The 25,922-nt window shown below is 35.6% G+C and overlaps 2 protein-coding genes and 1 long non-coding RNA gene across 3 annotated transcripts; 1 reads left to right on the top strand and 2 right to left on the bottom strand.

Moving 5' to 3' along the window:
- Positions 1-85: 85 nt before the first annotated feature.
- Positions 86-3,663, bottom strand: LOC130720335 (kinesin-like protein KIN-10A). Its single transcript, XM_057570963.1, has 5 exons — positions 2,851-3,663; positions 2,039-2,194; positions 1,851-1,958; positions 1,656-1,766; positions 86-1,544 (listed from the first exon to the last, which is right to left on the bottom strand). The coding sequence occupies exons 1-5, from the start codon at positions 3,517-3,519 to the stop codon at positions 279-281; spliced, it is 2,310 nt and encodes a 769-aa protein (XP_057426946.1). The 5' UTR covers positions 3,520-3,663; the 3' UTR covers positions 86-278.
- Positions 3,664-13,762: 10,099 nt separating this feature from the next.
- On the bottom strand, positions 13,763-16,371 carry LOC130720208 (plastid-lipid-associated protein 6, chloroplastic). The gene is made up of 4 exons (XM_057570830.1): positions 15,938-16,371; positions 14,962-15,201; positions 14,324-14,450; positions 13,763-14,170 (listed from the first exon to the last, which is right to left on the bottom strand). Exons 1-4 carry the CDS (start codon positions 16,217-16,219, stop codon positions 13,956-13,958), a joined length of 864 nt encoding a protein of 287 aa, XP_057426813.1. The 5' UTR covers positions 16,220-16,371; the 3' UTR covers positions 13,763-13,955.
- A 7,337-nt stretch (positions 16,372-23,708) lies between these two features.
- On the top strand, positions 23,709-24,688 carry LOC130718092 (uncharacterized). The gene is made up of 2 exons (XR_009012521.1): positions 23,709-24,172; positions 24,350-24,688. It is a non-coding gene; the product is annotated as an uncharacterized LOC130718092 (long non-coding RNA).
- The last annotated feature ends 1,234 nt before the right edge of the window (positions 24,689-25,922 follow it).

The following is a 25,922-nucleotide window of genomic DNA, read 5'->3' as shown; positions in this document are numbered from 1 at the left end:
ATTGGTATGAATCCTATTGATAAAAGTGAAGTGCAGATATACACAGTTAAATACGAACGGAGGTAGTAAGCAATAAGGGCACACAAACAATTAATCTGATGTCTTTATACACATCCATAAGGTAAACCTCAAAAAGACATAGTATCAATATTGAGGTTTGAGATAGTGTACTCAATAAAACATATTTCCAGAAGGAAACTCAACACATTTCCAGAAGGAAACACATGCTCATCACATATTGTACAACTTTTTTCAAATTTCAATACAAACAGTTGTGACTAATTTCCCACAACATTATGAGGTCCCATGTTCTCCTTGTTGGAGACTTTCAAAACAGAATCCTTCACAGGAGAAAACTTGAGATCAAGAGTTTCATCAGACCTCTTTTTTGAAGGTACTGGGGTTCCAATGTGCTGGGACAGCTCTCTTTGGTTCCCACAAAGAGTGAATATATTTTGAATTCTCAGTAGTCTAGATCCATTTTCCTTGTCATCCACTGAATTTCCCTTGAAACTATGATCCTCTCTCTTTGGACTTCTGCTATGAATTGCAAAAGGGCTAGCAGCACTAGGCTTGTCAACAGAACATACCCTCTTTTCCTCTATGACTTCTTTCTCCACTTCCTCATCTTCTTCTCCTTTGTCTTCTTGATCCTGTTCTTCTTCTACTTCCTCCTCTTCTTCATACACTGTACTGAGACCTGCTCTTTGACCAAAGTTTGGTGCAGAAGCATAAGTATCTTCTTGTGCACCATTCAGAATGTTTGGACAAAGTTGATTTGAGAAGTCTTGCACAACATTGTAACCACTCCTGCACATAACTCCACCCACAATGTTCACCTCACGCGCAACAGGTTCTTGATCATCCATGTCCAAATCCATTGATTTCACCATTCCAGGATCCTCCTCACTTTTGTAAATACGCATCAGCCTTCTTGCGAACCCACTTGACTCCACATCTTTTGGTTCGTTTTCCTCGGTACGCCTTGAAGAACTACATAGCTGCAACTCGATTTCTTCCAGCCTCTTCCTCAGAATTTCAACTTCCTCCTGCTGCTGCAATATCCTTTCTTCCATTCTCTTCCTCTCATATTCAACAAACTCATTAGTCATTCTTTGGCACTCTTCCAACTTCTTTTCCAACTCTTGTCTCAGAAGCCGGGTTCGTTCATTTACCTTGAGGTTAATCTCCTCCTCACTTGGAGGAATTCCTTTGCCTACAGTCACTTCCAGTTTAGCTCTTAGCGCAGCAACTTCTTCCTCTTTCTTCATAAGCTTTTTGTGCGCTTCATTCCGCTCTTTCTCTCTTAGCTTGTTTTCCATTTGAAGCTTCATGATAAATTCATCCATTGCAGCAATTCTTGACCCCATGATAACAGCAGAAGAAGAATCCTCATCCTTGACTGGGGGTGTATGAGGGCCACGAACTATACATTTTGCTTTGGCTCCATATTCAAGTGTAGAGATTGTCTTATGTATCTCCTTAGGATCGGGACTTGCACACAATATCATTAGAATTTTTGACTTGTCATCTTCAAAGGAATCCTAAAAGGGGAAAATAACAAAAGCATGGTAAGTAAGCTTACACATCAATAAAACTTGCAATTACATGGAACAGGAATCCAAGAATTCACTCAATTATGAAACTGTAATTACCTGCAGAAGCATGGTAAGTTTGCTGTCCCTAAAAGGTACATGTGAATCACCATTTGCAATGGACTCGACCACTCTCTTCAGTGCTGTATTTCCTTGATTGATTTTTGCAGTCTGTAATTTTATTAACAGTAAAATATCAGCATAGAGAGCCCTGCATGATTCAAGAATTAAAATCAACCATGACAAACAAGTTACCTGCATTTTGGCCTCAAATCCACTTTGACCAGCTTGTTCAATATTTTCTGAACCTGCCATGTCTACAAGCATTAGCCTCCCTCCCACAGTTGGAACATCAAGGATAACCTGATCACAACAGAAGACATGTCATCAGATACCAATCAAAGAATAAATTTTATCAGAACCACCTTCCAGAGTAACCATACCATGCAGTGACTTCTAGAACTCCTGTCATTACAAAGCGTGCTTTTAACAATCCTTCGTTTCTCCACTTTCTGAATTTCTTTTGAGATCTTCCCGGCTTCATTTCCAGATATATAGGTTGCATTCTTTGCCTTTTTCCCCATCACTTCAAGTTTCACCTAAAAGTAAAAAGCAATTGCTCAATTTTTTTACTTCTGAACAAGCATCTGTATGTACTTTTTCAATAATTGATTTGTAAAACTAGTACGCATAAACATCTGAAAAAATCTATATGTTTCAAGATGCTGATTGCTGATGGTAATAAGAGAAACATGGCCAATCTATACTTATGGTCTTCGAAAAGTATCTTGCAAAATGAACTCCAAAAAATATTCCTATAAAAGTTTAAAGCAGCATTTACTAAAATTATATTTTTCCTGTAAAGACTCGCCTTATTGTTGTGAATAAAAGCATACCAACAGGGGGGATTATTTTCTGAAGTAAGAAATATCATATTAGGACTAGTCCTCCTTCAGAAAGTACATAAATATAATCATACAGCCCAGCAAAAATGTAAAGCAAAGTGAGCAACAAATTAAATAAAATTTGGCAGCTAAATTTGTACAAGTTATGAAAATAAGTAACTACTAACAAGTACAAATTTCATGAGCATGGACAATCAGTACTAAGCCAAATGAAAAATAATAATCATAATGCAAAACCTAAGGTCAAATCCGAAACACAAGATCCTACAAAATACAGACACAAAACAATTGATGGAAAAATGAAAACACAGATAAAATTGCCAACCAACATGTATGTATGATTCAATTACCTTTGAACCACTGCCTTTAGGCCACCCGAATCCAAATCCTCCACCGCCACCACCTCCATTGGTAGACAAAAGATCATAAATCTCCTCATTATAAATCTCCAAAACAGTAACCTGAACAAAAGTCCCCACACCAAGACTAAACCCTTTAGACTCACCATCTCCATCACCATCCGAATCCCCGTCTCCAAGAATATCCCTCAACGACCGATACACAATCCCCGCCTGCTTCGAACACCCGAACATAGTATGACTCTTCCCAGACCCAGTTGGCCCATACATCATGATAGTACATTTCTCCCCCAGCTTAACCCCACTGATCCTTGACTCCACAAATTTCTTATAAAACGAATCTAAATCCTCTTCCTCCGACACTGAAACCCCATCAAGAGTAAAATCCCGATACCCAAAATCCGCACGAACCCTAATCGACCTCGATTGGGAATTCGTCTGAAGAACCGGTAATGGCTTATCTTTCCGATCTGGGTAGTCACGGATTCTCGCAATAACCTCAATGGGGTGTTCATGAGGACCAGAATTAGGGTTAGGGTTGTGATTGGGAGATGGGTGTGAAAGTGGAGCTTTGACGCCATTGAAGTTCAACCGATGCTTGGACTGTGGAGTCTTCAACATGGTGAAATGGTTTGATTTGGAAGATGGTGTTGGAGCCATGGATTTGTGACGAGACCCAGAATCAAGAGACGGTGGAGGTTGAATCTTTGTGAGTTGAATCGGTGACTCGGTTGAGAAAATTGAGAGAGAAAATGCAAGAAAATGAAGAGAGAGTGAGAGTGGAACTTGGGTTTTGTCGTTTTGAAATTCCAAGAGAAAAAGTAGCCGTTACAGATTCTAACGTCTATAAGTCCATTTATCTTTTCCGGTCTTTATTCCAAAAGTGAGGAATGCATGCCTAGTGCGGTGTGGAGTTATTATTAGATGAAAATCAGTGTATAAATTTTGTAACTTGATAAATTTATTTAAACATTTATAATTATAATTCTGTATTCTACTTTTTGAAATTCATTTAGGTGAGTGAATGTCCCGAAGGTTAGCTCAAGTGGTAAGAGTTATGAACATAAGAGGTTGGGAGGGTGAATGGTCGAAGGTTCAAACTCTGAAGATGACTAATTTTCTAACATTACTAACAACTACTCCCTCCGTTCCAAAATATAGGTTGTTTTAGGTTGTGCACATTGTTTAAGAGCTTATTAATTGATAATTTTTTTTTATTAAAATACCCTTATTTAAAGTTGTGTTATATTAAGGAGAGAGAAATGTTATTATTGGTTAAGTGGATAGTGAGAGTTGTGATAGGTGAAAATTGAAGTTGGTAATTAAGATATATAATATTAAATGAGGGTATATAAGGAAGAAAGAGAGAAAAAGTGCATTAGTTTTGCAAAACAACTTATCTATATATATTAGAAAAGAACAACTTCTAGCATGACGTGTCGCTTTCACAGGCCAAGTTAGTGACGTGTCGCTCCGAGATTAATTCTCACTTAATTATTTACACGTCAGCTTTTCCACCTATTTAATTATTTACACGTCAGCTTTTCCACCTATTAATTTTCGGATTTTTAATTAATTCAGGATTTTATGAGTTTTTATTGTGATTTGCTAGATTTTGATAGTTTTTATCTATATTTATTCAGTACCTTTTTAAAATTTAGATTTGATTAGGATTTAGGTTGTTTATTTCTTGATTTTATCTTAATTTATCTTATTATTTATTTTTAGAGTATTAATTAATTTTTATGGTATTTTTGTTGAATTGTTGGATTTTTAATTAACTCAGGATTTTATTACATATTTAATTTAAAAAAAAACAAGTGATTATGTTAAATATTAAAATAAATAAAATCCAACATGATCATGTTCCATTTATAAGAGATTCATGTGAAGGAAAAAACAAAAAGATATTCAATGGGTAAATATTTTATATCTTCTTTTATTTTAACCTTAAAATTTCCTAAAAAAACTGTCATTTTAAACAAAAATAAAATCTTATAAGTGATTTAAATCAATAATACATCCCATTAGCAAAAACCCTCTTAAAACCCTGTCTACCTCCACCATCTCCTCCATGGAATTCTCATCCCACAACCTCTCCTACCTCGCCCAGCTCCACCACTTCCGGTTCACAATCTCTAAAAAAAAGAGGAGGACTCCATTTACTCCATGAGTAACTTAAAAAACTTACTCCAAATCTTAGCCATTGATTTTATTAAAAATCAAAGGTTGGGATTAATACTTATGCTACATCACGTGAGACTCTCCCTGTTTCTTCTTCCTTCTTTTCGTGAAATAGTAGCAGCAAATATCAAACCCTATTTCCTAATTCTTCTCAACCTGTAGGCCGTAAAAACCTAACCAATTCCTACCTTTTCACCCTCACCCAACCTAACAAACACAGATTGCATCTGATGCCTCACCAAGTCACATATCTCACCACCCACAAGCCATTGAATTCTTGATATAGTATTGCAACACACTTAATTATATTGGCCAGCCAAAGTGAAACTTGAATCGTGACAATTGTTTATTGTGGTCCAATGCAATTGCTATTTTAAAACTTAACAATTATTAAGTCATGGTGCAGAAAAATTTCAATACAGCTACATAGCAATGGCGGTGGCAAACAACTTTTTCCTATTTCAATTCCTTCATTCAATTTAGTGAGAGATCTTATTAATAATATATTGTATTACATAGTGGCGTCGTTATCTTATTGCTGCTCCTTGAGGTGTGGTTGTTGGTCACTTGCTGCTGCCCGACGAGTAGCCATGGAGGCAAAGAAAGAAGAATAGATGGAGGAGGGGAAAGAGTACTATGTGATGGAGGAAGAAATGGGGGAAGGTATCATGTGATGTATTATGAGTGTTAATCCTAGCCTTTGCAAATTTGGATTATTCTTTTTGCCTAGAGTATTTAGCTTTTATCTCTTTAATGTGATGATTAATGAACATTTGCAAGAAATTGTATTTTCTTTTTCCAAAAAAAATGTTTTGAAACGTATGGATTCCCCAATTTTCTGCAATCATAATGTTTATGACTGTATTTTTTTTAATCATGACGCTCAGAAGAACTCTCTTCTTTAGAGCAAAGGAAAATGAAGAGCATTTGCACCTTGAACGAATCAAGGATAAGTCAAAGTTTTTTCTTTTGGAGGATGGTGCTAGAAAAGATAGAAAACACAATGTAATGTTAAAAGCTATTGAAGCTATTGCTGGAGTCAGAGAAGAGGTGGCAAACTGTTTGAGATGGTGAAACATTCTTCCCATTTTATTGTTGGTAAAAAGATTGGAGAACATGTAAGGTTTTCTGCCCCTTTCATACTTTCTGATATACTTTGCACCTAAATTTTTGGTTTCAAGTGTGAAAATGAAGAGCATTCTAATGTTTCTCTCTTTTCAGAATCCTAAGTTTTGTTGTTAATCCTATTTAGAAATCCATTTACTCCATCTTGGTCTAATGCCCATGGCTGCCGTAGCCAAGCCTCAGTATTAAGATACCTTTGGTGGATGTATGAGTATTTAATTGTTGCAAATTTGAACATTGACCTACTTATCTTACCTCTTTCATACAACTCTTTACATATCTATTTGCTACTTTAATTGTTAGGAGAGATTTTTAACATCCGAACAATTTTGACAATTGGTATCTAAAGAAAGCTCTATTAGTATGACCTTTTTATCTTCTTTTTGTCTTCTTCACAAGTTAACCAGATAGAGAGGATGATGCAGAAACAATATTACACAAACGAAAATCAGTGACTTAGATAGATAAGTGGCTTAGTTAGTTTAACTTTAGTCCCTCTGTAATTAAGTGATTAGGTTAGTTATCATTTATGCTCACTATCTATCTGATTCATTTATGAGGTAGTTAGTATTATAAAAACCTGTAGCATTTCAGCAATTGAGAACCTGTGTTTTGGTTTTCTTTCATTTTTTAATCTTATTGTTTTGAAGAGTGAAACACCGAAATGGTATGGCAGTGATACTGTTAATGTGCTTAGGGGACGACATTGAGAAAAAGTTTTATGATTCTGACTTCCATAAGCTTAGGGGATGGCAGTGGTCACTATAGATTAAATTAGCTATTGGTTATTAGCCATCATTGATTTTATTCCCTGATTATGTCTCTGATAGTAATTGAAAAGTCAAATTACTATAAATGTTTTATGACCTACATTACTCCATACTTACACCACCCCCTGATTTCTCCTTTTGGTCCTTCTCATGATCTATCCCCCTGATTTCTCCTTCTCATAATTGCACATAACCTTAGTTAACTCCTTAATACAATTTAAAAATGGCAAGGTAGATGTCCAGATAGGTTTCTCTTGGTGAACTTCTATGCCACAAGATGATGGTTTCAAGGAACTGTGATAATCTTGCTTCTGTTTTTTATAAATACTTATCTACATGTATTTGGTCAAGTCATTGGACAATGCAGAGTGTGTAAAATTGCAGCATGGTTTGTTTTTTTTTATTAGGGCAAGTGCATAATGGTTGGTGAAAGTCATGTAGAGATTACCATTTCTGTTCCAAAAACCCAAAGCTGTCGGAGCAACTTTTTATGGTTGGAGGAGCTTACTAAGGTGACTTATACTGAACAAACATGGGAGGAGAAGGATGTTTATGGTATTCCTTGAGAGAGCTTGAACATAAAAGAGATATGAGAAGCAAGCCATTGAGAGCATGGTCCCTGCAAATTCCCACTTTTTTTTGTATTTATTTGTCTGCAGACTGCTATTAATGCAAGGCAGGCCTTCCTCTTTTTACTAACCTGAATGATCTCAGTCATAGATGCTTGCAGATACTCCACCATTCCTTCTGTTTCATTCTCATTTATTTTGATCTCTAATTTGTTGTGTTTGGTCATTGAAAAGAAGTAAGAATTTTTAATTTCTTTAGTTTGTCTTTCATGAAACTACTATACATCATATCAATGACTATATTAGTTAAATTTTCTCTTTTAGAATGTTAACTCCATATGCCTTATTGCTTGATTAGTTTATATAGTTAAAGGAGCTATATAATAAAATAGGTTAAAGAAATTATAAGGTTATTTAATTTCTTAAACTTATGCTCCTCTGTTATTGATACTATGCCTTTTTACTTAATTTATTGATTGATAATTATAAGGTTAAAGGTAACATCTACATGTTGTGGTATGATTTTTTCTTCTAAATAATGCTAATTATGTACACTGGAGTTTAGTTTCTCTTTGTTTTGCCATTTAGACTGCATTTTTGTTTATTTTTTGCTGTTGTTTTTTGTTAATTTTTTAATTTGCTTTTCTCTTTCTCTAACAATGTGGTTTAAGGCAACAGAGCTTCATTTTTTACTTCTTTTATGTCCTTTGTTTATGTAGCTATGTGTCAAGATTTTCACTTTGAGGCCAACCTTTTAACTGCAACAGTGAAGCATTCACTTTGAGGCTAACCTTTTAGCTGCTGTTTATGTCCTGTAATAACTTTTAGAAGAATAAAATCAAATCATTGAAGCATATATTTTACGCCAATAAAATACACAGATGATTTAAACTGATTGATTATTTCTATTCCCTTTGGACTTGGGAGCAAAGCTCCAACTATATAAGTAGGGTTCAAGAATTTGACTATTGAAGTTGCGGCAAAGCTTTACCAACCCTACCAAGTTCTTCATTGAACATTGTAGAATCAGTCCTTGGTGCATGTGGGATTAGTACTTTAAAGAGAACAAATCTCATAATTGTGAATAATGTCTCTGACATTGTTAAAGCAGGATGGTACTACAAACAGGTTATCCATAGACTGGATGGAATGGAACAACATTTAGCAATAGTTTTTTATAGGTATTTGACTATTCTATGCAGCTTTTCATTTTATAGCCCTTTTGGTTTTGGGCAGGATGACCCTTTAGGGTGGTACATAAACTTCAACTAGATATCGTGTAAATTAATGTCAATGGATGCTACAGGGGTGCTGCTCATGTTGGATGGAATGGAACAACATTTAGCAATAGTTTTTTATAGGTTATTTGAGTATTCTATGCAGCTTTTCATTTTATAGCCCTTTTGGTTTTGTGCAGGATGGCTCTTTAGGGTGGTACATATTTTTATATAGGACGAATAACATAAAGTTCAGCTAGATATCGTGTAAATTAATGTCAATGGATGCTACAGGGGTGCTGCTCATGTGTTTCATGTTCACAACAATTACTGCTTTGGAGCTTGCTTAAAATATGATTGGCCTAAAATAATCATTTTATGTTTCCCTTCCTCTTCATTTTTGCTAAGAAAAGTCCCTCTCAAGTCACAATAAAAGAAAGTGAAATTCATCAATTTTAGACTGCCTTTTATTTGCTCTTTTTGTTTCAGGGGATTTGACAGCTTATGGTAATTGATTGGAATAATTGCTCTCTCGGACTATTACTAAAAGAGAAATGTACCATGCTCTAACTCTTTCTGTCTGGCATCTTTTACTATATATTAATCACTCACTATCTTACCTGATATATAATGTTAACAGCGCGTCCTCTTTCAATTCTTAATTTGTTTAATAACTTCTTTTGTTCAATCCATGGAGTATGTAGACGTGTTCCCTTGCTATGTTGAATATGTATTTATATAGTGACATGCCAATCTATTGATTTATTTCAAAAACTGTCCATAGAGGTGGATGCTGAGTTAGTTTCTTTATTGCAAGAAATCAGGATTAGAATGTGCTAGCAGCAGGTTACCTATTTAATCAGGATTTAGAGATCCTATATTTTCTGTTTTCTTCAAAATATCTGAATTTTTTACATATGCCTAAGTTTTGGCTTCTTTACACTATTCGTTGATATTATGTGGTGATTTTTCAGCAAAAGTATATTCTGATTGGTTTTAAATAATCATTTTATGTTTCCCTTTCTATGATTCTGGGAATGTCTTCCTCTTATTGAATAAAGAGATTTCAGAGCATGAATATTTGAAAATAGTATAGAGTTCATCGCTGAGACTTTTCTATTGGTAACTTTGGTAACTCTTGCTTTTAAATTTTGGTAAATTTGCCCACACTTCATATTTTCAAAATTGGATTTGTGTGTCACTTATTACAGATTTCAAATTTATTTATAAATCCCGATAAATGCAGTATTTTATATGCTTTGTGTTATACCCTTTTAAGTTTTTGTGTAAATGATGGGTTGCTTGATCCAAATCTGGTGCCAAAAGATGTCAAACTAGAAATTCAATCGAATTATATTTTTATGTCTTTAAAACCTTTTGTTTGTGCTACATCTTTTTATGCTATATGTTTTTGGTTTTTCTTGCACTGATAAAACTAAGGTTATAAAAATAGTAATTACTAATCTGGTGTGAATATTTGATTCAAGCTTTGATTGAGATTTAAGGCTTTGTTTTATAACAGCTTTTGATAAATGATTTAATTGAGGCCATGCCCTGTGAAATGTGATATTTTACTTTTTTCAAATATCAAACTCTAGGTTTGCTTTTGGGTGATATTTAAGCTTAACTAACCACCTTATTTCAAACTCTAGGAGGTATGGCTCAATCTTTGTAGCATTGGGGAAAATTGGTCTGACAATAAGTGTTTGGTGGATTTTTCACCCAAGAGGAAGCTTTGCCAGTCTTCAAGATTGACCAAGGGAGCTTCTTTAAACGGTCTTGAAGGTCTCCTCCTTGAGCCACCAAGAGAGGCTCTTAACAATTCAAACAAGAACTTGAAGATCAAGTACCTGCAGGTACTACTGAGCGCGACATGCATATGTTGGCTTAAAAGGGCTCTTACCATAAGAGTAGTTGAGATAAACATGACTCATTTCTTTTAGATATGGCAAAGAACTTAGGATTGAGCAATCATATATGAATATTATAATTTGAGATTTGTAGGACGAGATGTTTGAAGGTTCTATATTTTATTATATTGTTACCTGAAATCACATTAGAAGGTTTGACTTGCGTTGGGTTTCACTCGAAGTAAAGCATAGAAAAAAGAATGTCAGGTAAGCATACAGAGTAAAATGCTAGATACGAAGAGCATACTCTATGTTGTTGAATTTCGTAGTTCTTGGACATGGTGTTGGAAGGAGTAAACGTCTTCCACGAAGGGATATTTTATATGAAAATGATTGTGTTAAAATTAATAGAAAAAAATTAATATAATTAATTTTAGTATTTTTAAAAAAATTTAAGAGGGTATATTTATATATGTATATAACTATAATAGTTTGATAGTTAAAATAGTATGAGGAATAAAAAATATGAATACATATGTACTATAGATTTATGACCTAAATTTATTAGTGCTAACATATTCGAGTTATGAGATCTCTCGGGAAGGAACATTTTACATGATAAATGAAAAATGTGTACTCATAGTTAAAAAAAACATTTTTATATAACTTAAGTGTATTTTTAATAATGTAAACAATAATTATATATTTATGTATTGTTACATATCTAAAACACAAAAGCAATACCCTTTATGCAACACAAGTATACATCTTCGCAACCAAAATTCAGTTTTTTATTTATTGTAAATCATGTCAAACAAAGCATCAAAGGTTGTTGGCATCACTTCCTTGCGGATAAACTGGGGATCATGGCTTACATGAGCACAGAGCACATCAAAGTAGATTGGACACCACATTTGTCACTCAAAACCTTAAGGCAAACAAAATTCAGTTATACCTCATATATGCAAAACTTAAATATTTTGGCCTAATAACTTTTGTGTTTTTCAAAATCTTTATATTAGTCTATTCAGTGTATGCTTACAAAATACTAGAATTGAGTGTCTAAATTTGTGCTCTTTAAATATCTACATCTTTATTATGATTGTTCTTACATTCTTAGCATTTTAAATATTTTATAATTTAAAATATTAATCGATGTATCAAATACAATAGACAAATTTCCCGTGCAACGCGCGGGTAAAAAACACTAGTATTTTGGAATATAGTAAAAACTCTAAAACAACTTACATTTTGGAACGGAGGGAGTAACATTTACCTATAAAAATAATAATTAAAAAATTTATTTAACTCCTTACAAATTAGTGCACTGACTCTGAGGTAAATGATTAATCTCATAGCCATTAGATGTGAAAAAACCTTAAAAGAACATTATTTATGTTTCAATTAATAATTTTTCAGCGACAATAACTTAAAAAAATATAAACAAAAGATAAAGAATTTTTTTAAGGAAAAGATAAAGAAATTTGCATAACATCGTCATATAGTCTTTAATTTTTTTTTTTGCTATATTTTGATTATTTCAATATACTATAAAATCATTTTATTATTAGTCCAAATTTAATTTTGGTTCAAGTGGTACATATTTGGTTTCCTTGGGTAAAGTCTCATATTAGAATTTTATGTATGGAAAGAAACTTCGAATTACCTCATCAAAGTAGTCTTGAATCTTGCAAATGTCTAGAACATATTTTCTTAGAGACAAGAAAATATCTTTTTTGGAATTAGAGGGCATTAAAAAAATTTCAAATCTCCAAGGTCTTTTTTTTTTTGAGTAAAAATCTCCAAGGTCTTTGAACAAAAGCAATTGAGAAGAAACTCTTTGAGAGTTAAGACACTTCATTTATTCAAGACCATTTTTTTGTAAGAAGAATGTCACATTATAAGTAAGGACAATAGTAAGCGATGTATCTTGAGATTTAATGAAAAGAGAGTAGTCAATTTATGCTTGTTTGAGTTCATAAAGTGACTTTGTTGAGTCGATATACAATGTTCTCCCCCAGTCAATGAAGGTCAGGTGGAGGCTCCATGTACACTAACCTTGTGCAAGTCACTATGAAAAAATGTATTTTGCAGATCTAGTAGAAAATGTTTCTTGATAATCAATGCCTTCAACTATGTTGTATCTCTTAGCAAAAAGACATGCCTTATAACACTCAATTGGTGCCATCAAATTTATATTTTATACTATATGGAGTACTCATTTACAACGAATGAGCTTATGACCAACAGATACAGGAGCCAAACTCCATGTTTGATTCTGGTGCAATGCTTCTCCTGAATGTGTGGGGACTTTGAGAGGTCCCATACACGACAATGAAACACATCAAAAGAATCGTGAGTTAATATAAAATTTGGAGAGTAAGGAAGCCTAGTTTGTTTAGCCATGGGATAAATCTTACAATTATCAGCAAAAGGTTAATTATTGAAAGGCAATAGTGGAGAAACTAATTTAAGATGAGCTGGTCAAAGATGTCCTAGATGCATATATCATAAATTTGAGGGTTGAGAAAGCATATGTTGTTTGTAAGGGAGACATGTAATAGAGACCTTCATGTTGTTTACCTAAGCCAATCATCTACCAAGTGGTCAAGTCTTACAAGACATAGAAAGTAGGGAATAAAATGACACAACAACTAAGAGCATTGTTGATTTTACTCATCAAGTTCAAATTAAAAGAAGGAACACATAAAACATTATTCCAAGTGATATCTGAGTTGAATGGTATAGCCCCAATAGATGTGAATGGAGCAGAAGACCATGTGGGTACCTATGAGGATTCTGATTGGGTAAATAATCTGAAATCAGCAGTGATATGATCAGTCGCTCTGCTATCCAAAATCCAAGGTTCAGTGAACACAAAGTTAATTGAAACATTAAAAATAAATGTCAGACCTTTTGTATTAGAATTGTAATTACCAAAAGTATCGTTTGAGGACATCATAGGTAATGCTTGAGTAAGTTGCTAAAGCCGCTCTACAGAAAATCCATGTATAGATTGGAAAGATTAGCGGCAGGAAAGATTTGGGTGCAGAACCTCAAGACCCATGTTGTCATTTTGAGAGGTACAGAAATATTTGTGCCATGGAAAACATCAGAGGAAAAACAACTTATATCAAAGAAAACCGTTTCTAAAACTGAAAAGCAGTTCTCTCAACACCCGTATCGAATGATCAGTAAGAATTTATTCTTTAAAGTTGAAGTATATATGTTACATTTAAACAAAAAGTATCATGTTCACTTGGAGCTACAAAGTGTGGTTTTACATAGTATACATGTTACAACAGAGAAAAGAAAAGAAAATAAACAAACAGAAAGATGATAGACACTGGTGTTGGGAGATTTTTAAGTCCAATAGAGAACTCATGCAATTACAAAGACCCTTAGCTCGCCTTTGTCTCCCCTCGTGATGCGTGTATCCGAGTCAAGAAATGTAACTTCAAATTCACCACTTCCTCTGTTAGATGAAGGCCTTAATGCGTCTGGGATTCGAGGTAACTCTAAGGGTGGCAACTGTGAGAAATTCCCCAATGTCTTCACAGTGGTTTTCTCAAATTTTATCTTGATCTTGGAGGATCCTGAAACATTACACACCCACATACAGATAAAAAAGCAGCCACAAGACAGTACTATACTACAATTCTAATTTCTGTCAAATAGAAGCAATCTGCAATCATGCAAAGTTACTATGCATATACAGATAATAGAAAAGCACAAAACATAAAACCAACCTATTAGCTCAAATTTGTGAGCTAATGTGGCAGTTGCTTCGAGGGGCGGTAGAGGCCATGGAGCACCCAATTGAAGCTCCACTATATTATCAAAATCTTTGCTTAAGACGTCAATTCGTTGAAAAACCTATCAGCAAAACAAAGCATAAACTCAATGAAGACTAAACATTTGGGTCAAATTATTATTCAGACAAATGCACATGCATAGGACCCAAATCAAAATCTATTGTAAGTTGTACTAATATTCTAACATGTAGCTCAGCCCAGATACCAGTCAAAATTGATATATTTCTTCCAATTCCAGGTAAAAGAAAGTAAAAGAGATCATTAAATGGCAGATGACAATAAAAATCGGAGGGTCACAGGCTTGTAGCATGTATGAATCAACTTTTTCCTCAGAACCAATTGTGGCACCCAGAAGCTACTCACAGAAGCTTCTCCCAGAACTTATTTTACCTTAAAATCAATTGTAAAAGGATTTTTAAACATGCACAAAGTGAGAATACACTGCTATATGAGAATCCTCAACTTGCTAAACCAATATGCATCATTTTTAACTTGAAGTTTTCCTACTAGAAAACATACAATCAAACAAAAATAAATTACCATAATATCATTACATGTAGTCAGTACCAGACCTGTCCAAGAGTTATAGGAAGAAGCCTTCCTGTGGGAGGGCCAGGACGGCTCCCACCTAGTGTACGGGACGAGAATGCGCTGCTATATATCAGTTTCCATCTTCCTTGCAATTTATCAATATTTTCAACTGAGAGGTCTACTACTCCTCCAGCAGCTTCAAGTGCCTTAGCCGCAGTATCTGCCTTTTGTAAATCATCTTCATTTGCAGCAAGACCTCTATTTAGCCCGGAAACAGCACTCTGCATTAATAACTCAAACATAAGAAACAAGTTTTGCAATCCCCCCAAAAATATCAACAATAAAAATTTATCAAAAATTACAAGTTCATGGGCATTCTAAACCAACATGTGGCTATTGTCATAGGTATAGCATGTTTGGATCGACTTCTCTTTCATCAGAATCAATTCTAAAACCTAGAAGCTAATCACAGACACTTCACCCTAGAATTGATTCTGCTTTAGAATCAACTGCAGAATGATTTCAAACATAAACCTAGTTGTGTACAATATTTTTACAGACAATCTTTTATAAAGGTTAGATACCGTCCACAAACCTGAAACAAGAGATATCATGATGCTCTCTACTCTATAGGGGAGAAACAATTGTGTACATCAACTAACTTTTTGCTAAGCCTACAACTATCTATAACCGAATATATAGACCACAAGTGATTGTCCTAAAAAAACTCAACCTTTTAGGCATTTGACCATCTGTCGAATCAAGAATAAATATTTTAGCATGGAAATCAAATAGATAAAATTCAAACTATAATCACTTGCCCCATCACTTTCCCTTTTCTAAGTTTTGAATAATCAAACACTCAGCATGAAAACATTTCCAGCCACTCATAAAATTCATCATTTTATTTGTCAAAAAACAATCAAGAAGGCAGTTTCAGACAACTCACAACCCCATCAGCAAACAAGATATATATTGTCAATCACTGCAAAATTGCAAAGAAAAGCAAAAACCCACCAGAAGATTGAACTTCAAAGTCGATTTAGAAGGGGCGTCCCATGGGAAGTCAGGTGTAGATGGAGGAGGGTCAACAACAGAGGCCTCACGGCCCTCACCCACAGCAGATTTCACAACAAGGAGAGAACGCCTGCTTTGAGAGGTTTGAAGGTGACCCTTTAGCTTGAGAGCATGGATGTTGTAGCATGGAACAAAACCCTTTGGAATGGAACAAGAAGTAGAAGAAGAGTGAGTGAGAGAAGGTGGAGGGTGAAGAGGAAAATTGAGAGAAGCCATGGACATGCAGTAATTTTCAAAGGGGTGAGTTTGGGAATTGAAAAGGATGAAACTATGAAGAGAGATTAGAGGAGAAAGAATCAAATTGCGTTTTGTGATTGAGATTTGTGTGTAAATAAACACTGTGAATGAGAGAAGAAGACAAGTAGAACAAGAACAGTGAGTTCGTGTGGAACCTTGTATTGGTTACCACTTACTTATTTGCCACGTAATGCTTTCTGCACCTTACCTATCTCTCCGACTAGGATTTTTTGGTTTTCAGCATATTTTCATGTCGACAGTACTTCAAGACTAATTCTTAAGTGAATAATATGTATCTCCAAATAAATTTTTGAATTAATGATGAAATTAGTCCATAAATTTCTTAGTGAATTTAATTTTAGTCCATCCGACAAGAAGCGGCACTCAGCACTCACTGAGGTGACAATCTCATAAAGGAAGGTATGCATGTGTTAAGCACCGTGCATTTAAGAGAAGCTAGCGTATGATTTCATGCTTCCCCATGCTTGTGGAAGATCTCTTACTATTGCAATTAGTAAACGTCATTTTTCTCCAGAGGATTAAAATCAAACTCGCTAATAAATTTAGGGACTAATTTAATCATTAGCTCTAAATTTTTCTTTGTGCTCTGGACTAAATGTCAGTTACCTACTAGGTGTACTACAAGTGAACAACTTGTTTTTTTTCTTGCTTACATAAAGAGGTATAAAATGAAGGATCTTATTTGTAACTGGTATATCCTGAATGCAAATTTATTACATAAAAATGTGAATTTAATTAGTATGTATTATGATACTTTCATTATATCTAGTTTTTTATGTTTTGATTTTTAATTTAATTTTATTATTATGTAATAAGATGGTGAAACGTAAATTGATATATCTGTAAAACTTACTTACATAGTTCAAAATATTTAATCCATATTTATATTTATCAGAATAGAAATTCATGGCTTATAAATATTCATCATTTAAAATGATGAAACATTTTACATGGATATGATGGTTTACGCATTATTTTAGTATTTCAGAAAAAATACCAGCCATAAGATTTAATTAGGCCCAAAACCATTTTCACTTTTTTTTTTGAAGCATGGTACTGATCGAGATTATATTGTTTTGTTTTCTTGGCAAAGCCCAAAGGGGCTAGACGCCCAAAACAACATAACCTAGGCACTCTTGACAAAAATAACATAACCTAGGCACTTAAAAAGAGGGTATTACATTGAACAAAAAAAGAGAGAGGGTATTACGTTGACAAAAAGAGAGAGGTTATTACAAGAGACAAACATAAAAGACACTCTACAAAAAGAAGGGATTCACTCATAAATCTTCAAAGGCATGAGGAGGGATATCTCATTCTTGAAGAAAGCATCAATAACCGAGTTTCCCTATAGATATATTTAGCATGAATTTGAGAGAAGCAACAAAAATGCTTTTAATCTAGCTCATTAATCAATTGAGTTAGACCTCATCACCCCTTTATCAAGTAAATTCACTGTTAGATGAGAGCCAATTTTCACAATGATCTTGGAAAACCCTCTAACCAGGGCTATACTTATTCCATGGAGGATCCCCAAACATCTGCATGAATAACATATCAATGACCTAATTGGCTGAATAAACCAAACATGAATTTCCTTCATGATCTCTAAGAACCCCACAATGCAACATGCTTTGTCGTAGAAGATAATGACCCATCTAAGTTCAATTTTACCCGGTTCGGATGGCTCCATCTAAGAAAAATGAGACCTTTAGCTCTAACAACTAAAGATGACTGAACGTCTGAACTGGATTCAAGGCAACAAACTTCATGTCCTCCACCAGCCCTTTTGCAAACAATAGTGGGGGAGAGACCCACCCTATCTAATACAAGTTTGTTTTGAGATCTCCGCAAAACATCCAGAACAACCCCAGACGTCACACTCCACAATATTCCTTGATCAAATTGTTTCTTGTTTCTGGTTATATAGGGAAAACCCGGCACAAACCTATAACTCATAAAATTATATGGGAAGATATATGATGAAGGAGTTATCATATTGGTCTAGGAGAGTGAAATAATTTTTGGAACTCGGTATGACTGGATTTGGTCGGAGAGAAAAAAAGTATGAATTTTGAATTAAATAAAAATGAAGTTACACAAATGCCCCTAACTTAAATCATTTTAAAGAAGAGAAAGTTGGAGCTTTTTATTCAAACAAAAATGTATTGTATACTATAATACCCCTTCATAAAGAGTGAGGTTGAACATGTTAAACTCGATCCGTTTTATTTAAAGCTATATTTGTGATATATGTTATGGAGTACGGGCCGCACTTTTAGCTTCAGTGAAGCCAACACAACATTACTACAACCTATATATACTCATGATTCTCTAAAATGTGCCTTTTTTTTTGAAAAACAAGGATTTATTATTATAAAAGAGCTTGAGACCATCCCACTACTAAAAAAACGTGATTTAGCGAGGGATTTTAGCGAGGGACAAAAATCCCTCGCTGTTAGCGACGGAATGCAATGGATTTAGCGACCGATTCACGGTTTTGAATTCAAAATGATGTTTTAAAGTTTAGCGACGAAATTAGCGACAGATTAGTAACCTCGCTGTCGTTTCGTCGCTGATTCCCTCGCTAATATTATTTAAATACTTTATCTTGGAATTTAGCGAAGGATAATAACTGTCGTCGATGCCCTCCCGTCGGTAATTCCGTCGGTAATTTAGCGACGGGTATTAAATGTTTTAATTCCGTCGCTAATTCAAGGAGGAAAAAGAGCTGCTATAGAAAGATAGAGAACTACAGTTAGATAGGTACAAGTAAGTTCCACAAAGAGTGTGCTCTACCACAACCCTCCTTTGCTAAGTGATCAGCTATGGCATTTTCTTCTCTAAATACATGAACAACACCCGCACAAGATATCTCTATAAGAAGCACATCAATCAGTCTTAACTCGGGTAGAAGCTTTAAAGGTCTGTTGGTTTTGCACCCAACACATCCTATCGCTAGGGTGGAATCACTTTCGATAATTACAGAGCTCAAGGAGTACTAGTTATTTTCAGAATTTCAGCTTTGATAGAGTAGCTCTGACTTCCGCTTCGTAAGCCCAGGCAAAGCCAACATGTAGAGAAAAAAGCACAAATTCCTTGCCGTGATTTTGAACCACACCACCAACACCGCTGGGCCCTGAATTTTCTTTGGATGATCCATCGACGTTAAACTTGAGAAAACCCGCTGGTGGCGGTTCCCAAACACTGAGACACACCTTTGATGAGCGAGGTTTGATCCGAATTTCCCCAAAATGCTGCCCGAAATCATGGGCCGAGAAGGGCAATCCTTCCACCAACCTCCTATGAAATGTGCTTAACTGATGCTAATTAATGTTGGTCTATAACTAAATTATATGAATAATTATTTTTAGTCTTATGCATCCGCTATGGCGGCCGATGTTATTGGACCATAGCAATTAAGTTGTTTCTTGTTGTGAGACCCTTTATCTTGAAACTGTAAACAGACATCGTCTCTAGCTATATATCACTACAAATAATCACATATTTATATTTAGTAGCCTCCTTTGATGAGCAATATAATTAGTGTTGGGGCTGAAGTAATCAAACTTTAGTTTTTTCATTCAGTTAATAATTCCTATTATTTAGGACACGTTAGGCATTTATCATGTAAACGTGGGTTGTTCTGTTTCAGTTTTTATCTCCTTGTTAGTTTTCAATTTCTATCTGATGTAAGGCTTATATAAGCCAATTGCTCTTTTCCATAAAATAACTTTCATTCCATATACTCTTGTTCACAACAATCTGGTATCAAGAGCTTGATGATAATGAAGAAATGTTATTGATGTCATATGTGGAGCTTAATAATTTAAGGAGAGAAGATGTATGGTTTCTAGACTCAGGGTGTAGCAATCATATGTGTGCAGATAAACAATGGTTCTCGGTTCTTAACGAGGATTTCCGACAATCTGTGAAGCTCGGGAACAATTCCAAGATGGCTGTGTTGGGAAAGGGTGAAATTAGGCTGCAAATTGATGGAGTTACTCAGGTAATCACTGATGTTTTCTTTGTACCTGAGTTGAAAAATAACTTATTAAGTATTGGGCAGTTGCAAGAAAAGGGTGCAGCTATTTTGATACAGCATGGAGAATGTAGAGTCTATCATCCCAAGAAAGGGCTTATTTTGCAAACAGCAATGTCAGCAAATAGAATGTTTACATTGCTTGCACGAGTTTTATCGAAAGCTCCCACTTGCTTCCAAACAACTCTTGAAGACAACACTCATCTTTGGCACTGTAGATATGGGCATCTAAGTTTCAAGGGACTTAGAACATTGCAATATAGGCAAATGGTGAGAGGTTTACCACAATTGAAGCCACCATCCAAAATATGCACTGACTGCATGGTGGGAAAGCAACACAGGGATCCAATTCCAAAGAGAAGTTTATGGAGAGCATCACAAAGATTGCAACTGGTACATTTTGACATTTGTGGACCCATCAAACCAATTACCAACAGTAATAAAAGCTATCTCATAAGCTTCATTGATGATTACAGTCGTAAGGTGTGAATATACTTTCTTGCTGAAAAATCTGAAGCTTTTACCATCTTCAAGAATTATAAAAACCTTGTTGAGAAAGAGACAGGAGGTTCCATCCGCTGTTTGCGGACAGATAGAGGTGGAGAGTTCAAGTCTCTTGAGTTCAATGCCTTTTGCAAAGCTAGTGGTATTAGTCGGCAACTCACTGCAGCCTATACTCCACAACAAAATGGTGTGGCCGAACGTAAAAACAGGACAATCATGAACATGGTTAGAAGTATGTTATCGGAGAAGCAAGTTCCAAAGAATTTCTGGCCGGAAACAGTAAATTGGACAGCGCATGTGCTCAATAGAAGTCCTACATTGGCAGTAAAAAATATGACTCCGGAAGAGGCTTGGAGTGGTGTCAAACCCAATGTTGATTATTTTCGGGTTTTTGGATGCATTGGCCATGTTCATGTGTCAGACAATAAGAGAAAGAAGTTGGATGATAAGAGTTTTCAATGTGTGCTGCTAGGGATGAGCGAAGAGTCCAAAGCATACAGACTTTATGATCCAATGTCCAAGAAGATAGTCATAAGCAGAGATGTGGTTTTTGAAGAAGAGAAGTGCTGGAATTGGGGGAAAAGCAATGAAGAAACAAGGGTTGATATCCTTGAGTGGGAAGATTATAACGAAGAAAGTGTACATGACCAAAATGAAGAAGAATTAGAAGAAGAAGAAGAAGCGGTGGCAGCAGAAGAAGAAATCAGAGAGGCTAGTTTATCTTCTAGTGGGTCTTTTGGAGAAGATTCTTCAAGCTCTTCAAACAGCCCACCAGAAAAGAGGAACAAAAGAGCACCCTTTTGGATGGAAGATTATGTGAGTGGGGGAGAATTTTCAGAAGAAGATCTGCACAACAATTTGGTTCTGTTTTCTCTAACTGCAGATCCTACTACGTTTGAAGAAGCTGTTCAGAGTTCCAAGTGGAGAGCTGCAATGGACTTAGAGATAGAAGCTATCAAAAGAAATGACACTTGGGAGTTGACAAATTTGCCTAAAGGAATGAAAAAGATTGGATTAAAATGGGTTTTCAAAACCAAACTCAATGAAAATGGTGAGGTTGACAAGCATAAGGCGCGATTGGTGGCAAAAGGGTATGCACAACAACATGGCATCGATTACACTGAGGTTTTTGCGCCTGTGGCTAGATGGGATACTATCAGAATAGTAATTGCTTTAGCAGCTCGAAATGGCTGGAGTGTGTACCAGTTTGATGTTAAAAGCGCCTTTTTGCATGGAGAGCTGAATGAAGCAGTGTTCGTTGAACAGCCACAAGGTTATGAGAAAAAAGGTGAAGAGTACAAGGTGTATAAATTGAAGAAGGCATTGTATGGTCTCAAGCAAGCCCCCCGTGCATGGTATAGCCGGATTGAAGCATACTTTGTAAAAGAAGGATTTGAGAGGTGCAGCTGTGAACACACCTTATTCATAAAGGCTGGAGATGGAGGTAAAATTTTGATTGTCAGCTTATATGTTGATGATTTAATTTTCACTGGTAATGATGAGAGCATGTTTGTTAAGTTCAAAAGTTCTATGAAACTTGAGTTTGATATGACTGATTTGGGAAAGATGAAGTATTTTCTTGGTGTGGAGGTTTTACAAAATCCTGAAGGCATTTATATTAGTCAAAGAAAGTATGCACAAGAAGTTTTGAAGAGGTTTAACATGGAGAACAGTAATAGTGTGAAGAATCCCATCGTTCCTGGTGTTAGATTAATGAAGGATGGAGGAGCCAAAGTGAATGCTACCATGTACAAACAACTGATTGGAAGTCTTATGTATCTAACTGCAACAAGGCCAGATTTGATGTATGTGGTGTGTCTCCTTAGCAGATTTATGGCAAGTCCCACTGAGTTGCATTTGCAAGCAGCAAAAAGGGTGTTAAGATACTTGAAAGGCACTTTGAATTTGGGAGTCTTTTATCAAAAGAAGGGTAATGGAGAGTTGCTGGCATATACAGACAGTGATTATGCAGGGGATACAGATGACAGAAAAAGCACTTCTAGCTATGTCTTTCTACTTAGTGAAGGAGCTGTGTCATGGTCTTCAAAAAAACAGCCTGTAGTCGCTCTGTCTACTACTGAAGCAGAGTTTGTCGCGGCTGCCTCTTGTGCTTGCCAAGGAGTGTGGATGAGGAGAGTTTTGGAGAAGCTTGGCCATTCTCAAGGCAACTGTACCACTGTTATGTGTGATAACAGTTCTACCATTAAATTATCCAAGAATCCAGTTATGCATGGACGCAGCAAACATATTGATGTAAGGTTTCATTTCTTGCGTGAATTGACCAGAGATGGAGTTGTTGAGCTGAAGCATTGTGTCTCACAAGAACAAGTTGCTGACATTATGACAAAACCACTTAAGCTGGATGTGTTCTCAAAGCTGCGTGAGTTAATGGGTGTATGTGAGGTTCCAAGAGTAAACTGATTGCAGTAGTGCTTTCAGTTTATGGGAGAAATTGTTGGGGCTGAAGTAGTCAAACTTTAGTTTTTTCATTCAGTTAATAATTCCTATTATTTAGGACACGTTAGGCATTTATCATGTAAACGTGGGTTGTTCTGTTTCAGTTTTTATCTCCTTGTTAGTTTTCAATTTCTATTTGATGTAAGGCTTATATAAGCCAATTGCTCTTTTCAATAAAATAACTTTCAGTCCATATACTCTTGTTCACAACAATTAGCATGAAAGTGGAACAAATGAATATAATTAATAATGTCTATGTTCTTTAAACAAATGATGGTAGGACATTTTTCAACTTGTCCAATGTCCACTATATAGCTAGACTTACATGTTGACCATCTACCTTGCAAGAAAATACGGTGTCCAAATGTTAAACGGTGATTGACAAATCATGTTATAATGGTTACTTTTAATATATCACTTTTGTGGCAGTTTTTTTTACAAAATGGAAAGTAGTGAAAAAAAAAATTAACTTTTCAATTTGTGTCTGTAAAAAACGACTACTAATTAGACGTCAAAAGAGTATGGGTTGGTACTTGGTATTGTAGCGTGGTTGTGGTGTTAGAGCCACTCATTCACAAATGACAACCATGCAAGCAGGGGCGGACCCACATTAGGTTGACGGGGTTCAGATGCACCCCCTGAAAAAAGAGAAAACTCCACATACCCCCCTGTATTATTATTTTTTTGAACCCCTTGAAAATTTCAATTTGCACCAAAGACCCTTTCTCTCTCACTAACACACACACTTCTTACTCGGGCCCTCATCCTCTTGCTCTCGCTAGGTCAAGCGCGCACACACACCAGCCACCACCACGGCACCACGTCGCTCAGCCACCAGTGCACCACCGACCACCACCACAGCACCACCAGTGGGTTACCAGTCCAGTGAGTCCACCACGCACCCTTGATTTTTGGTGAGTACCTATTTACCATTTTCCCCAAATTTGGAATCCGTTGTTTGATTCTCATAGCACAATTAGTTTCATCAAGCTTTTCTCATGTCATGATCTGTACCTCTATCTGAATTCCTCCCCCTGCTTTGGACATGGTTCATGGACGTTGTTGTGTTGTTTGCTTTGGCTTTGGGGTAGCGCTACAGTAGCATTTCAGCCCAGCCGTGAATTGGGGTTTGTTTCTTTTCCTCTGGTAGCAAGGATCCTGGCTCGTTAATACTCTCCTGTTGTAGCTACAAGTGTCTGCTTTTGCTCCTTGCCCGCAACTGCTATGTTTCTTTTCTTATTCTTTTTTTTGAGTTTGTAGTAGTTGTAGTTGTCTGTAGTAGCTTTTTTCTCTTTTCTCTATTGTTCTGTGTTTGCTTTTCTATGCAAGGGGCCTCTTGAAATTTAGTGGCCTTTTGCTTTGATTGTATCTTTCTCTTTTGTTGAAATAAACTCAGCTTTCTAAAAAAAACTAGTGAATTAGAAGTTTCATCAATTTGTTTGATTTTGATTTGGTGTTAAGATCGGAGGGAAATTGCAATTTCTGTTTTGTGCTTGGTGTTCACTTTCAATGGGAAATTGTTAAATAACTTGTGCTTAGTGTTCACTTTCAATTTCATAATTGGGGCTCTAAAAGCTAAAGTTCTCTCTGAAACTTTGGCTCTCCTACTCTTGATATTGGCCTTGTTTCGCTGCTGATGTACCTCAGAGGATTGCTAGAGACATGATTTTGATAGCAGCTAGTTGGATCAATTCTGATTACAAGGTTATTGGGTTTTGTAGTGACATAGGAAGTTAAAGGCTATAGGAAGTTAAAGGCTGGTAGGCTCATAAGTAGGCGTTCCTAAGCCTTGCATTTTCTTGTCTGTTCTTGCCTTTGTCTTTGTACTGTGTCCCATGGACCTCTCTTTTCTTTTTCTTGTTCATGTTCCTTGTAATTACCATAGGTTGAGGTATCCGTAGTACCTCTATAGTACCAATTTACTTACCAAAAAAAAACTTTCAATTTCATTTGAAAAATGTGAATCCCCTGACCTCGGGGTCCAGGATCCGCCACTGCATGCAAGTGGTCCTTCTTCATTGATATTCAATACAAATATATATACATGAAGACCTAATTCATCAGTGTAGTAAAATTCTCGCGACGTGTCTTAAGAATCATCCTCACGAACTGATCAAGATGTTAAATGTTAAATGCATATCTTTTTACCTAACCCACATTAAGTTATTACACTAGCTAGCTATAGCTCTCGTGTTAGTTTTACAATAAGTTAAAGAGTGTGGACAAATTGTAAAGGCAACAATATTTGTTGGAAGAGAAAGGTACCTGATCAATCTTAATTAGTTGAGGCCCATGAGGGATCCCCACATGGTATATTGGCATGGGCGAAATTTTTTGGGGCAAGCAATTTGTGGGCTGTAGATATAGTTCGGTTTGGCCGGTGTTTCATTAATGAATGCTTTATAAAGAAGAGTTTTGTCAAGGCCAAACACAAGTCATCACAGTTAACTTATTAATTAGAGTAAAATACACCCAACCCCTCAAGGTTTGTTAGAATTACACTCCACCCCATTCTTATCTAAAATCTATACCCCACCCCATTTTATATAGAGGCAAATTTAGTGACGAAAAATATTCTTCATTAATAATTAGTTATTATTTAAATTGTTAATCAATAATTTCAAAAAATATTTTCAATATAATCCAATAAATTTAAAAATGAAA

The sequence above is a fragment of the Lotus japonicus genome, chromosome 5, assembly GCF_012489685.1.
Source record: "Lotus japonicus ecotype B-129 chromosome 5, LjGifu_v1.2".
Taxonomy (NCBI): domain Eukaryota; kingdom Viridiplantae; phylum Streptophyta; class Magnoliopsida; order Fabales; family Fabaceae; genus Lotus; species Lotus japonicus.
Note: the sequence above shows the minus strand (reverse complement) of the source record. Positions and strands in the feature narration are given on the sequence as shown.